This window comes from Eurosta solidaginis, chromosome 4, assembly GCF_040869045.1.
Source record: "Eurosta solidaginis isolate ZX-2024a chromosome 4, ASM4086904v1, whole genome shotgun sequence".
NCBI classification, from domain to species: domain Eukaryota; kingdom Metazoa; phylum Arthropoda; class Insecta; order Diptera; family Tephritidae; genus Eurosta; species Eurosta solidaginis.
Genome location: NC_090322.1, coordinates 50,708,628 through 50,721,392, shown reverse-complemented (window position 1 = coordinate 50,721,392; position 12,765 = coordinate 50,708,628). Strand labels below are relative to the sequence as shown.

Genomic DNA, 12,765 nt, shown 5'->3' with positions numbered 1-12,765 from the left:
CCCGTGTTGTTGTTGTTGCATATGTTTTGGTTAGCGATAACGAAAATATACCTAATGAAGTAACTTAAAAATGTAAATAACATCGAGCGAGAAGGAATGACGAAAACACAAAAGGTAAGAGCGAGAAAGCGAGTCACACGTACACTATTTTCAGAGAGCGCATGCGTTACCTTTTTCCCGACAGCAATGTAAAAGTCATTAAGACGATAATTGGTGACCAAGTTATTGGTAACGATTAAGTAATCGATGAGGCAACGGGTACCTGTCTTGTAGGGTAATAAGGTTACCGATACCATTGTGAATGATGACTAAGTGTGATCTCTTCTGTATAAACGTCAAAATTCCAAAGTGATTGGATCACCTGATTCGTATTTGACTATCGCTGTCTCATTCTGTATCTCTTTCTATCACCCGCTGAAGCTAGGCGCCGCCATATTGAACAGCCTGTCAAAACGCTGAATAGTAGCCATATAGAACAGCCTGTCAGGCAGTTGACAGATAAGCTAACACACTTTGTCATCATTCACAATGACCGATACGGTTACCGATAAAGCACCAATGTCTGAAACTTTATTGTATTTTCTAGTATCGTTTCCATAGTGTACAAGCCCTGCAAAAACGCTCCACGTCATTTTACTAGTCATTTTACGGTCATTGTGACTTTCTGCAGCGGTTATATTCATAGTCATTTTTGCATGGGCGGATTAGGGTTTGTGACCAAATTTTCCGTTTCGTTCCTATTAATGTGATAGTCCATTCCGCTCCCACCTATAGGATGTGAGCATAGTACTGTGCTGCTCACACACGTCACAACGCTCGTCAAATGGCGGTCATTTTTCCGTCATTTCACTCTACATTTTCGAGTCATTTGACAATCAATTTTACTGCGGTTTTACCATTTATATAACCGCCATATAACGTGAATTTTACCTGCAGATTTACTCTACCTGGAACAGCCATATGAATAAAATATGAACCAAAAAAATTGAATTTTCAATATTTATTATTTTCAATATTATTATATATGTACATGAAATTGGAACTTATATTAATCCAGTTCATATAAAACAGAAGAACTTTAATAATAAATAAACTCGCTTAATTGGTTTTTGTTTTCCAATTGAAATCTCTTCTAAGCGAGCAGAAAATAATTTTAAGCTTTAGAAAAAACTGCAATTATTTGAATCAATTTAAATCTACAACTTAAAGCTAATTAGAAATTCAGATTAGATTTACTCTTTTTTTTTCAGATCAAGAATATTCAAAGGTGTCGTGGAATCCGATTGCTGTCGTAATTGATGAACTAAAAAATGTGCGACTAGTAATGGAGTAAGACTTATTATTGTTCTAAATCTAATCATTCAAGCAATAATTCTGCAACCCATAGCAGGAGAATTGATTGGTTTCAAATCTAATTCCGACAGCAATCGTATCACATCCCTTATTATATATGTACGTGATATTGCAACTTAAATTAATACAATTGATATAAAGAAAAGTAAGTACTTTAATAATAACATAAACTCTCTTAATTGGTTTTTGTTTTCCAATTGAAATCTTTTCTAAGCGAGCAGAAAATAATTTTAAGCTTTAGAAAAAACTCCAATTATTTGAATAATCTACAACTTAAAGCTTGGTAGAAATTCAGATTAGGTTTACTCTTTTTTCAGATCAATAATATTCAAAGGTGTCGTGGAATCCGATTGCTGTCATAATTGATGAACTTAAAAATGTACGACTTGTAATTAAGTCAGACTTATTATTGTTCGAAATCTAATTATTCAAACAATAATTCTACAACCCATAGCAGGAGTATTGATTGGTTTCAAATCTAATTCCGACAGCAATCGTATCACATCCCTTATTATATATGTACGTGATATTGCAACTTAAATTAATACTGTCGATATAAAGAAAAGTAAATACTTTAATAATAAATCAACTCTCTTAATTGATTTTTGTTTTCCAATTGAAATCATTTCCTGTGCATGCACATCGCTAACCTGTGTTGGCAAAAGATATGATTATACTGTCTTCGATAGATAGTCGGACGAGCCGCTACTCGGCGAAGTAGAGATGACCGTTGTGTCGGTGGCAGCTGTTACAACAGCATTTTCTAACTTTACACCATCCGTACGGTGTGATGAAAGCTTCACTGCCTTTTCCAATTGCTTGGCGCCAGCAATTTTTGCTGTTTGTAACGCTTTAGCTGTAATGCAAATATATAGATGAGTTAAAGTGGTTTTCGTATGTTATTCAACAACTCACCCTATACCATCATCACAGCCTCCTCATCGATTTTGAATATGTGTACTGTTTCAGTATTCAGACCCAGTTCGTTTGGTGCAATATTTTCGATTTGATGAATATGTATACTATCCGTTAGGCAGACAATTAGGTGCAATCGATTCATTCATATACTGTGGGTATTTGAGCCGTAGACGCAATGGCAGATATTTTGATTCTTTTTGAAGTGTAACATTTGTAAACAGTTGGGTTTCTCTGCTGTCACCATCACCACTAGAGAGCTATTGAAGAAACGCTCGACCAAGATAATATGTGAGATTTACACGCATGGATTTCTTCCACCTTTTCACAGTTATTGATGTAGAAAATGCGAAAGCCATATTTACCATCCCATACCGAAATAGAACTGTAGAGGAAGAAACATTTTATAAAATTTAATAAAATCAAAAAATGATAGTTGTGCTAAAATGGGGTAACGTATTGTATGTTAAAGTACAGCGAAGTCTCAGCGGCTTTGTCCTGGTGAAAATTGAGTTTGAATAGGTTTTATTCTTCATTCTTAGAAACATGTACGAAGGTACCTGGTAAGATATTAAAAATCCTCACCGCTGTTTTTGCTATAACTTAAAAAACTCATATTCAAACTTCTGCTTAACTTCTACATATCAATAGCTACCTTTACCACCAGGAGTCGCTATTGCTTCTACGCCTTTGCTATTGTTTCCTACATCGATGAGCTTTGTAATAAAATAAACAGCTATCTCCCCAATCTCTCCAGTTTTGTCGCCTCGCGAAACCTGATATTGTCACCAACCAAATCATCGGTGACCTTATTTAAAACATGACCGCGCCAAATGTCGACCATATGGCATTACCCTACCGACTGTCTTACACCCTAAAATTTTGGGTGTGACTTTCGATCAGGATCTACATCTTGGAGAGCATGCACTAGCAATTGTAACGAAAATCGTCGTTGGTGTGAGGTCTTAGCCGATCTCCAGATCTGTAGAAAAGGAGCTTATTAGCTTAATGCTTAAGGTGATGCGCGAATAACCAAGTAAGCTCCTTCCAACCCTTGATTCGGGGGATGGTATAATGGTATGAAGATGATAGCGTGCGACAACATCGCGAGCTTGCGATGGCTGGAGGAAGTGGTTCCAAACATCCAAAGGCAGGGCACGAACGCTCGTTTTGAGATGGTGGATAAAGCGCAAATCCCCAAGGTAACAAAAGTTAAGGTATGGATACCATGCGTGATGAAGTCGGAGGATACACTGCGACTTTTGCAGAATCAGAATCCGAACATACCGACACAGGATTCGAAGGTCCTTACTGTATCTCGGCCTACGGACGAAGGTTAGTTATACATCACGGTGGACGTCGAAAAGGACCTCAAAACCCTAAGGGAAAAAAGACAGGTGGAGGTAGCCCACGTCACCCCGAATGTGTTAGAAGGGGACCAACAGCCAGATGGTGCTGTGAGTCGCACAGAGGAACACCCGGCACAACAGGTACAAGAGGCTGAAGGGGGCTTCGAACACTCTAAACCAAAAGGGCTAGAGGAGGTAGACGACGTCACGATGAAGGTGCTGGAGGGGGACAAGCAGCCCATTGGTACTGCGAGTCATACAGATAAACCTCCAACACAGTAAAGTGGCGTCGAGCGAACTCCTCCTCCTAACGCGCTGATCCAGGAGCCGTGGCATCCATCGGGAGGAAAGGTTTCTGGACTTAGCGCGCGCGGATTTGGCGTTTACTATGCGCAAACGGAAGGACGGGTGCGAGCTGTAGTAATGGTAAGGAAACAGCTGCATTCATATATGCTGCCTAATTACACTACTGAGGACCTCGTAGTGGTGGTGAAATCGCCGGGCTCAGATGGTACATGTCCGGCCATGCTACAAGTTTCAAGTAGGGCGGTCGTGGGATGGCTTAAAATAATATTCGATGGGTGCATAAACTGAATCATGTACCGCACTCTTGGAGAACTGCTCGTGTAGCTTTCCTACCAAAGGCGGGGAAGATCGGTCACGTGTATCCCAAAGATTATAGACCCATAATTTCTGCTCAAAACCTTTGAGAGGCTGATAGATGTGTACATAAAGTCTAACGTGGATGAAAAGCTGCTCTCCACAACACAACAGGCGTACACCAAAGGCAAGTCAGTAGACACCGCATTGCATAGGGTGGTAATAAGCATAGAAAAAGCCCTGGAATATAAGGAATATGCTCTAGAAGTCTTCTTAAGCATTGCCGGGGCTTTCTAAATGGGCGATTATTGATGGTCTTATTTACGTTAAAGTACATCCAGCCTTACCCAGATGGATCGACTGCATGTTAAACTGCAGTAAGATTACAACGCAATGGGGATTGTACGCGGCCACGAAATTAGTGGACAGGGGCACTCCGGGTGCTATCACCTCTGCTGTGGACGCTGGTCATTAACCGACTGCTTAGGGGATTCTACGAGGGACCAGAAAAACTTACGGTTTACGCAGATGACGTTGCATATGGTCTTGTTTACAAAGAGGTACAAGGTCCCTAATTGGACCAGGCCTAAGTTAGGAGGGGCGACCCTACGGGGTAACCTTGCACGAAATATCTAGGAATGATCCTAGACAGTAAGCTGTCATGGAAGCTCAACGTGGTGATGGTGAGGAAGGCTTAAACGGCACTTTATGCATGTAAAAGAATGCAAAGAACCGGCATATACGATCAGAAGGAACTCGATGACGATGCCTCAAAATAACAACCAAAAGCAATAATTATCATTTCACTGACACAAATTTTATAGTTTTTTCCGGATTTGGACACAATCTTTTCATAATTTTACTTAACAATTTAAGATTAGAAATTTTTTTCAATTTGTATTTTGACTTACCAGCAACAACAGAATCATGTTTAATTGTGCGCCGCACAATCATTATAGCATCATGTAACGAAGCTCAGTTTCTTTCAAAAATTGTTCGGCACCGCCACGTAAAATCAATGTATATGTTCTAGCATTAACGCAACCTTTAAATAATTATAAACTATAAAAATGAAGTTAATGTCAAACCCACTATCAAACCTTGGAAAATGTTGAAATGTTCACCACCAACTTGACGTTCTTCAAAGTAATCACATTGACCCAAAACACTTGAATTAATATCACTAGCTGTAGTCATAACAGCTCCACCACAAGCTTTCATTGTACGTTTCAAATCTTCTTCTGGTACACTAACAGAACATTTCACGATCTGCAAAATACTGTGTACCAACATCACCAATTGGTAGTTTAGAAAACACAACATTGGCGCCTTACTTACCTATTTTATTGTACAGGAGACGCCATTCAGCATTAACAATTTTCTGATACTCTTGGACATTGGAGGACATTGCTGTGGCAGAGCATTTTTCCAATAAAGCACTTTGTTGTTCCTTTGATTGGCGCTTCCACATGTACAGCCATGTCATATTTTGGTTATGCATAATTATAATGCTTTACGTATAGCTTTAATGATGATACGTGCATGCACGCCTTCCTCAACATATGGTTTAACTTGTTTTAAGATTTCACCTGCTTAAAGTACTACTGAAGTGGTGCCATCGCCGACCTGATAAGAGAAACATTTTTATTCTACACATTCTAATATAACAAAAAACTTACCTCAGCATTTTGAAATTTGGCGATGTCTACTAGAGTTTTACGGCTGGATTCACAATATCCAATAGTTTCATAATGGTTGCCCCATCATTTGAAATTGTGGCCTTACCACTGGAATCAACAATATGCTTGCCCACACTACGTGAACCCAATTGAATTCGAGGCATTGATGTGGATATGAGTTGAGGTTTACCATGAGAGCTATCGGTACCCAAGCATTTTTTACACAAATACTCATGTACCCAATACAAGTTCAGGACGTTCATATTTATCGACACGCTGTCCGGTATGGCCCAAATGTTGGAAATATGCAGTTGGCACTGTTGAGAAAAAATATGGATCAATGAACACAAGTAAAAGTGAAAGATTTTTTTTACCATCTCTTGTTACTTTACACATTAGACATTTGAAACGACGACCAGCATCTACAAGTTGCTATTGAGGCTTGCAACGATTAGATCTAATTGCACCCAATTCACCAAAATTTACAATGGGTGGCTCATATTCACCCTCAACCGTTCGTGCCATTGGTGAGGCGGTAAGTGTAATGGACAAAGCTGTTGTTTTTAATAAATCAGCTGTTGCATGTATGCAATACAAAGACGACCTGCAAAGAAGAAAGATGAATGTAATTGCCAAACAAAACATTAATTTCGATTATCGATACCTAACGTAACGTGGCGAGGAGTTACCCTGATCTTCTACCACATATTTTGTGGTCACCAATGGTGGTAATAAACCCTGAGCATTAGTAATAAAAGCACCACCAGCGCTATTTTGATTTTCAATGATAACGCTTATCGGATTTGGCATCTGATCGGGATTTAAACGGCGTTGGGCTTGATCATACTGTTGCGGCTGTTGTTGTTGTTGTTGTTGTTGTAGCAATGCTCGCCCCACCTAATAGCCGCGACCGATCACAAATTGTCATCAATATCCTCTAACGGGAGTCCAAGGAAACTTGCCGTTTCAACAGGGGTGGACCATAAGGAAAGGGGTGTTAGAGGCGTTGGTTCCACATTACAATTAAAGAGATGGTTGGTGTCATGTGGGGACACATTGCAAGCAGGGCATACATTTTGTATGTCGGGGTTGATTCTGGATAGGTAAGAGTTTAACCTGTTACAGTATCCAGAACGAAGTTGAGCAAGAGTGACACGCGTTTCCCTGGGGAGTATGCGTTCCTCTTCTGCGAGTTCTGGATATTTTTCTTCAAGTACTGGATTCACCGGGCAATTCCCGACATAAAGGTCCGACGCCTGTCTATGGAGTTCACCAAGGACCTGCTTGTGTTTTACCGCTTAATACGGCTGGGTTCTCAGGTGCCGTATTTCCTCAAAATGCTTACGGAGATGACTCCTTAGGCCCCTAGGCGGTGCTGGTTCGTCAATCAGATGTCTGTTGGGATGCCCAGGTTTCTGGGTATTCAACAGAAACTGTTTGGTCAGCATCTCATTTCTCTCCCTGATGGGGAGTATTCTCGCCTCATTATGCAGATGGTGTTCTGGGGACATAAGACAGCCCGTGGCGATTCTGAGAGCAGTATTTTGGCAGGCCTGTAGTTTCTTCCAGTGGGTGGTTTTTAGGCTGTTGCGGCTGTTGATATTTACCAGTAACAGGTGCGTTGCTAAAGAAAATAACACAAAAATAATCATCAGCAAAATTTGTAAATTATTAGTTGTATTAGCATACATTATAACCAGGACGTCCGGACGTGTCCGGGTATTGGGGGTTGACACGGCTTGGGTGGTTGACTGAGCATTGACGTCTGTCCAGGTTGTGTTGGTGGCATCATAAAAGCCATCAATAACAAGTGCCAAGAATATATCCGCGGCATACCTGCCGAACAAAATGATTCAAGGGGTTGTGATTGCCAACCTCACCTACCCGTGGCGAATCCTGTACCTAACAATTTGGTGTGAACAATTGGCGCCAGTTAACCCTCTGAAATAATCGGCGCAATTGTACGCCATTGTGTTGGCATTAATTAGGCAAAATGCAAAAACTTTTCATCCTCCTCGCGTGACCATTCTGTCTTCTTTAAGCTAGGATCAAGCCATTCGTACCAGCGTGCCTTACATTGCTTGGCAGATTTGCGATGCAGCAGTGATACAATACGTGACCACTGGTTTTTGCCATATTTCATTACAGCTACTTTGAGGATTTCATCCTGAAAGTTATCAATTTAGTTAATAAACGGCCAAGAGTAACCAGTCGCGTCAAATGCTTACCTCAGTGTTTCTCCACACACCACCTTTTATCATTATTCGCGGCATGGTGCTATATAATTGTGAATTCTTTCGATGAGCACAAAAATCAAATCAAAAATTTTTGTCGAAATAAACAGCAAAAATCATTGTATATTAAAGACTTTGGGAAAATTTTAGAATAGCACCCCCGAGTTCGGGGTAAAACTTGGTATCAAATGAAAGAGGGAGTTCTCCCGATCACAAATATATATATTTTAAAGTGCGCAAACTTATAATTTAAAAGTTATTTGTTGTTAAAGTTTGCAAATTTAACAAATTTCTATAGAACTTTAAATTACAATTTACACATCTTTCAAAACCTTAATCCACATACATATCTATATAAATTGGCAACGATAAACTTAAATTGCATTTTTGTTTATTTCACATTTCATTTTTGCATTGTTTTCACTTATTATAAATGTTTTTATTAAATCAATTGCGCTTTTGTAGCAACATGCACATATATATATATATATACATATATTTTATTGATGACATTACAAAGCTGTGCTGCCACATATATATACGTATACACATATAAAATTTGTATAGAAATTTGCAAACTTTAACACCAAATTACTTTTAAATTATAAGTTTGCGAGCTTTAAAATATATATATATGTGATCTGGAGAACTCCCTGTTAATTTAAATATTTCCGGAGATATTCCATTTAAAACTCTCAAAATTGAAAAAATTTTTGACCACCAAATGTTTTCCTGTCTCTGCTGAATTAGAAATGGCGAATTTTTTTGCACGCAAAAATTACGTATTTTGCTATCCCTATAAAAATAATAGGTGCGAGAGAGCACGATACATTGTGGGAAAGCTAAATTTGTCAACATGCTATTTCATTTGAAGAATTTTTCATTCCAAATTGTCACCCCTGTCAAAAATTCGTGTGTTTGTGTGCGTTTTTGGTCACACGATTTTTGCAGGGAGTACAAGTGTGTTGACTTATCTGTCAAGCATTCTGACAGGCACTCGCTGGATTCGGCATGACAGCGAATTCAAAATGGATACCATTACCGAATGCGCCGAATGATTGAAAAATTGAAAAAGTCGAGACGATTGGTAGACAAAAATGTTGTCGTTGAGACCAAAAATGCGACTCTAGACCTGAGATTTCCATCAGGTGAGCGAGGCTGTTTGTAGTTTTGACGTTTATCGCTTAGTGAACACACTTGTATAGGTACTTATGATCGTTTCATCCCTAAGTCGCTTTACTGTTGTGTTTTTATAATTTTTACTGAAAAAGGTACACTCGCTCAAATGGATACAAGTGATGTATATATCGGTTACCTGTGTCGGACCTGTATGATTAAACTGGAAGGCAGCACTGAACCACAACACAAATCTATCTTTGAAACTATTGATGAATGCGACGAATTACGAATAGCTGACTTGTTATCCAGCACAATACCCCAAATATTGGAAGTGCAGCTAAGTGACGAGCTACCAAAAAAAATGTGTTGTAAATGCTTGCACCAATTGATAAGTGTGTATCGGTTCCAAAAATTGTGCGTGCAATCCGACCATAAGATGCGAGAAATGGTTTCTAAAAAATGGGATGGTTTAGACATGTCGATGATGGAGGCAGCAATTGAAGATGAAGTATTACCAAACGACACAGATTCATACCCGTTGAGCAGTTGCCAGCCCAAATGCACTGGTGAAAACTCACTTCTTCCAGAAACAGAAACAGAACTTGAAGGCAGACAGCAAGCGATTGAGTCGGAATCAGCACAATGGAGTACTGCTGAGCATTTACTAAAAAAGGAACAATTACTGGATTATTGTGAAAATTCGCAAGGCGAGTTAAGCGAATTTATCAAAAACGAGCCCATTGAAGATGATGAAGGAAATACTGAATATAGCGACACAATCCATTCAACAACCTTTTTGAAAAAAGAATTTACAACAGAAGAGCAAAAAGTAACTGCGCCGTAAGTATGATAAGGATTATATTGCTTTTTGTTCCATGTATGTATATCGCACCTATTAGCTCGTCCCCAGTCAACATAGGATACCATCAGGAGCTCCGTTAGGATACCCAGCGCAATGCCCGCATCATCTTAGGGTGGCTCCGAAAATGCTCGAATTTGAGCGTATTCGACGTAAAAGTAGTATTTGAAAATGTAAGAAAAAAGTGCTTCTTTTTTAGAGAGGATCATTGCTTCTACTTTGATAGACTAAAATTGAGTGGACTACAAAACTGCATACCTCGAGACTTTCCTGCAAATTTTGATACTTTTCGATTATTGAAATTTTTCGAAAACTCTTTTTTGGTTTGCGTAGTATCGGCTAATAATTGAGCAATAACCGCCAAAAGGGCTGGAAAATATTATGTTTGAATTTCTGTTTGTGGTTGTTGTTGTAGCGTTTAGGTTACTCCCCGAAGGCTTTGGGGAGCGTTATCGATGTGATGGTCCTTTGTCGGATACAGATCCGATACGCTCCGGTAACACAGCACCATTAAGGTGCTGGCCCGACCATCTCGGGAACGATTTATATGGCCACATTAAACCTTCAGGCCATCCCTCCCTCCCCACCCCCAAGTTCCATGAGGAGCTTGGGGTCGCCAGAGCCTCGTCTGTTAGTGAAACGGGATTCGCCGCTCGAAGGTGAGGTTGACAATTGGGTTGGAGAAGCTATATATTGCGCTACACAACCCCTTGAATCCCTTCTGTGGTAGAAACCGACAGTCCAAATATAGAAGCCCTACTACTCCGCACTTTTAATTGTAAACTGATTCAACTCAAAATTTTGACTTTTTTAGATTTTTCGATGTACTAACAAAACCAATTGAGAAGATTATGCTGACATTTGTAGAATACTCAGAAAGACCAAAAAAGAGGACATATATGCCATTGAATCTCAATTCTATAATGGAAGTCTATGAAAAAATAACTCTGTTTGCGTTATTCCCAACAAAATACAATGGTAACGTTTTACAAGACGGTGCACCACCTAATTTTTATCAAAAATTATCAAAGGTGGTGTCAAAAGATGCGTCTCGACCTCCGTTTTTAGAATCCGAAAGCGAGGTTAGGTTAGGTGGAACTGGCCGGGCCATGAGTACCTCACATAGACAGATTTAGTCCGTAGTGTTACCAGAAATTTGTTTTAACGGCCAAACTGAAAAACCCTATCACAAACCAGGACCTATGTTATAAAATAACTTCGTCCTCTTGGCAAATACTAGAAGCTTCCTAGGACTTAAGTCACTTGCTGCTTCTAGATCTGACAGCTGTATCACTCCTAATAGCTGGAGTCTTAGCCTGGCAAGTGCACGAGCACAGAACGTGCTCGATCGTTTCCTCCTCCAACGCGAACTTCCTACATCTGCTATCACTGACCAATTAAAGGCATGTGACGCCAGAAGGCAGTGTCCAGTCAGAATACCCGTCATGAGTCTACAGTCCTCTCTTTTTAATGATAGCAGCAACTGTGTTAGTCTAAGGGTGTAAGACATACACATAATCTTCGACACTTTACAGCCCTGCGCTTGCACCCACGCCTTTCCCGCTTGGTCGATCATGTGCACCTCTCGCCTTCGCTTAATCTCGACCAATCTAATTGGGAGCAAGCTTCAAATGATGCGCCCTTTTTAGATAGTTCGTCCGCTTTTTCATTCCCATCTATTCCCATATGCCCTGGGAGCCAATATAGAGGTATGCTTCTTCCTGTCCCGATTCTCTCCAGAGACTGCTTACACTCTAACATGCATTTAGATGCTGTGCTATGCGAGATTATTGCCTTAATTGCTGCTTGACTGTCAATATAAAAGTTAACACGGTTGCAGCTTAAGCTATTCTCTTCCAGGGTTTCTACTGCTTTGGTTACGGCTAATATTTCCGCTTGGAAAACGCTGCAGTAATCCGGCAGCCTGTAGGATCTGCTTATTTCCGGATCAGCGCAGTATACCGCAGACCCTACTCCTTCCACTACTTTGGAACCATCGGTGTACACATGTATCGCCTCGTCCGCCATTTGCGCACCCTTGTGCCAACCGTCTACCTCTATTGTGGCCTTAAGATCTCCCTCGAAGCGCAGATAGGGAATCAGGTAGTCTGTTCGTATTGTGATTGATGACGCTATACTACTATGGCCATATGGTCGGCGCTCAAGCTGCCCCGAAGCGCCGAGCCTGGTTGCGGTCGTTAATGCTTTGTTCTTTGCTACCAGGTCTACAGGTGGAATGTGCAGAATGGCAGATAGTGCAGCCGTCGGGGTTGTTTTCAGGGCTACCGTAATGCTAAGCATCGATAGTCTGCATACCTCCTCTAATTTTTTGTGGTATGTTGTTATTTGTGTGGCTTTCCACAAAAAAAGAACTCCATAGTATAGAATAGGGCTTACAATCGCTGTAAAAACCCAATGAGAAAGAGATGGCGATAGGCCCCACGTACACCCCAGCATTCTTTTACATGCATAGAGTGCCGGTGAGGCCTTCTTGACCCTCTCCTCCACGTTGAGCTTCCATGACAGCTTACTGTCTAGGAGGATTCCTAGATATTTTGTGCAAGTTTTCTCCTGTAAGGTCACCCCTCATAACATAGGCCTGGTCCACTTTGGGACCTTGTACCTCTTTGTATACAAGACCATATCCGTCATCTCCG

At 40.4% G+C, this 12,765-nt stretch overlaps 1 protein-coding gene and 1 long non-coding RNA gene across 5 annotated transcripts in view; one reads left to right on the top strand and one right to left on the bottom strand.

Annotated features, from left to right (window-relative positions):
* Positions 1-975: 975 nt before the first annotated feature.
* LOC137249725 (uncharacterized) lies at positions 976-9,312 on the bottom strand. 2 transcript variants are annotated; one of them, XR_010952499.1, is made up of 10 exons: positions 8,125-9,312; positions 7,586-8,063; positions 6,561-7,520; positions 6,271-6,500; positions 5,897-6,213; positions 5,556-5,843; positions 5,318-5,486; positions 5,129-5,262; positions 2,269-2,653; positions 976-2,209 (listed from the first exon to the last, which is right to left on the bottom strand). It is a non-coding gene; the product is annotated as an uncharacterized lncRNA (long non-coding RNA). The 2 variants fall into 2 exon arrangements; XR_010952498.1 differs by having other exon boundaries at positions 978-2,209; positions 5,318-5,496; positions 8,125-9,310.
* LOC137249722 (uncharacterized) overlaps positions 9,158-12,765 on the top strand; it is a 57,003-nt gene continuing 53,395 nt past the window's right edge. Inside the window, exons 1-2 of one of the 3 annotated variants that reach the window (XM_067781507.1) lie at positions 9,158-9,278; positions 9,402-10,089. In XM_067781507.1, coding sequence (XP_067637608.1) covers positions 9,176-9,278; positions 9,402-10,089 — 791 coding nt within the window. In that variant the 5' untranslated portion in view covers positions 9,158-9,175. Of the gene's footprint in view, positions 9,336-9,401; positions 10,090-12,765 lie in introns of all 3 variants that reach the window. The other 2 variants (XM_067781505.1, XM_067781506.1) reach the window with 2 other exon arrangements.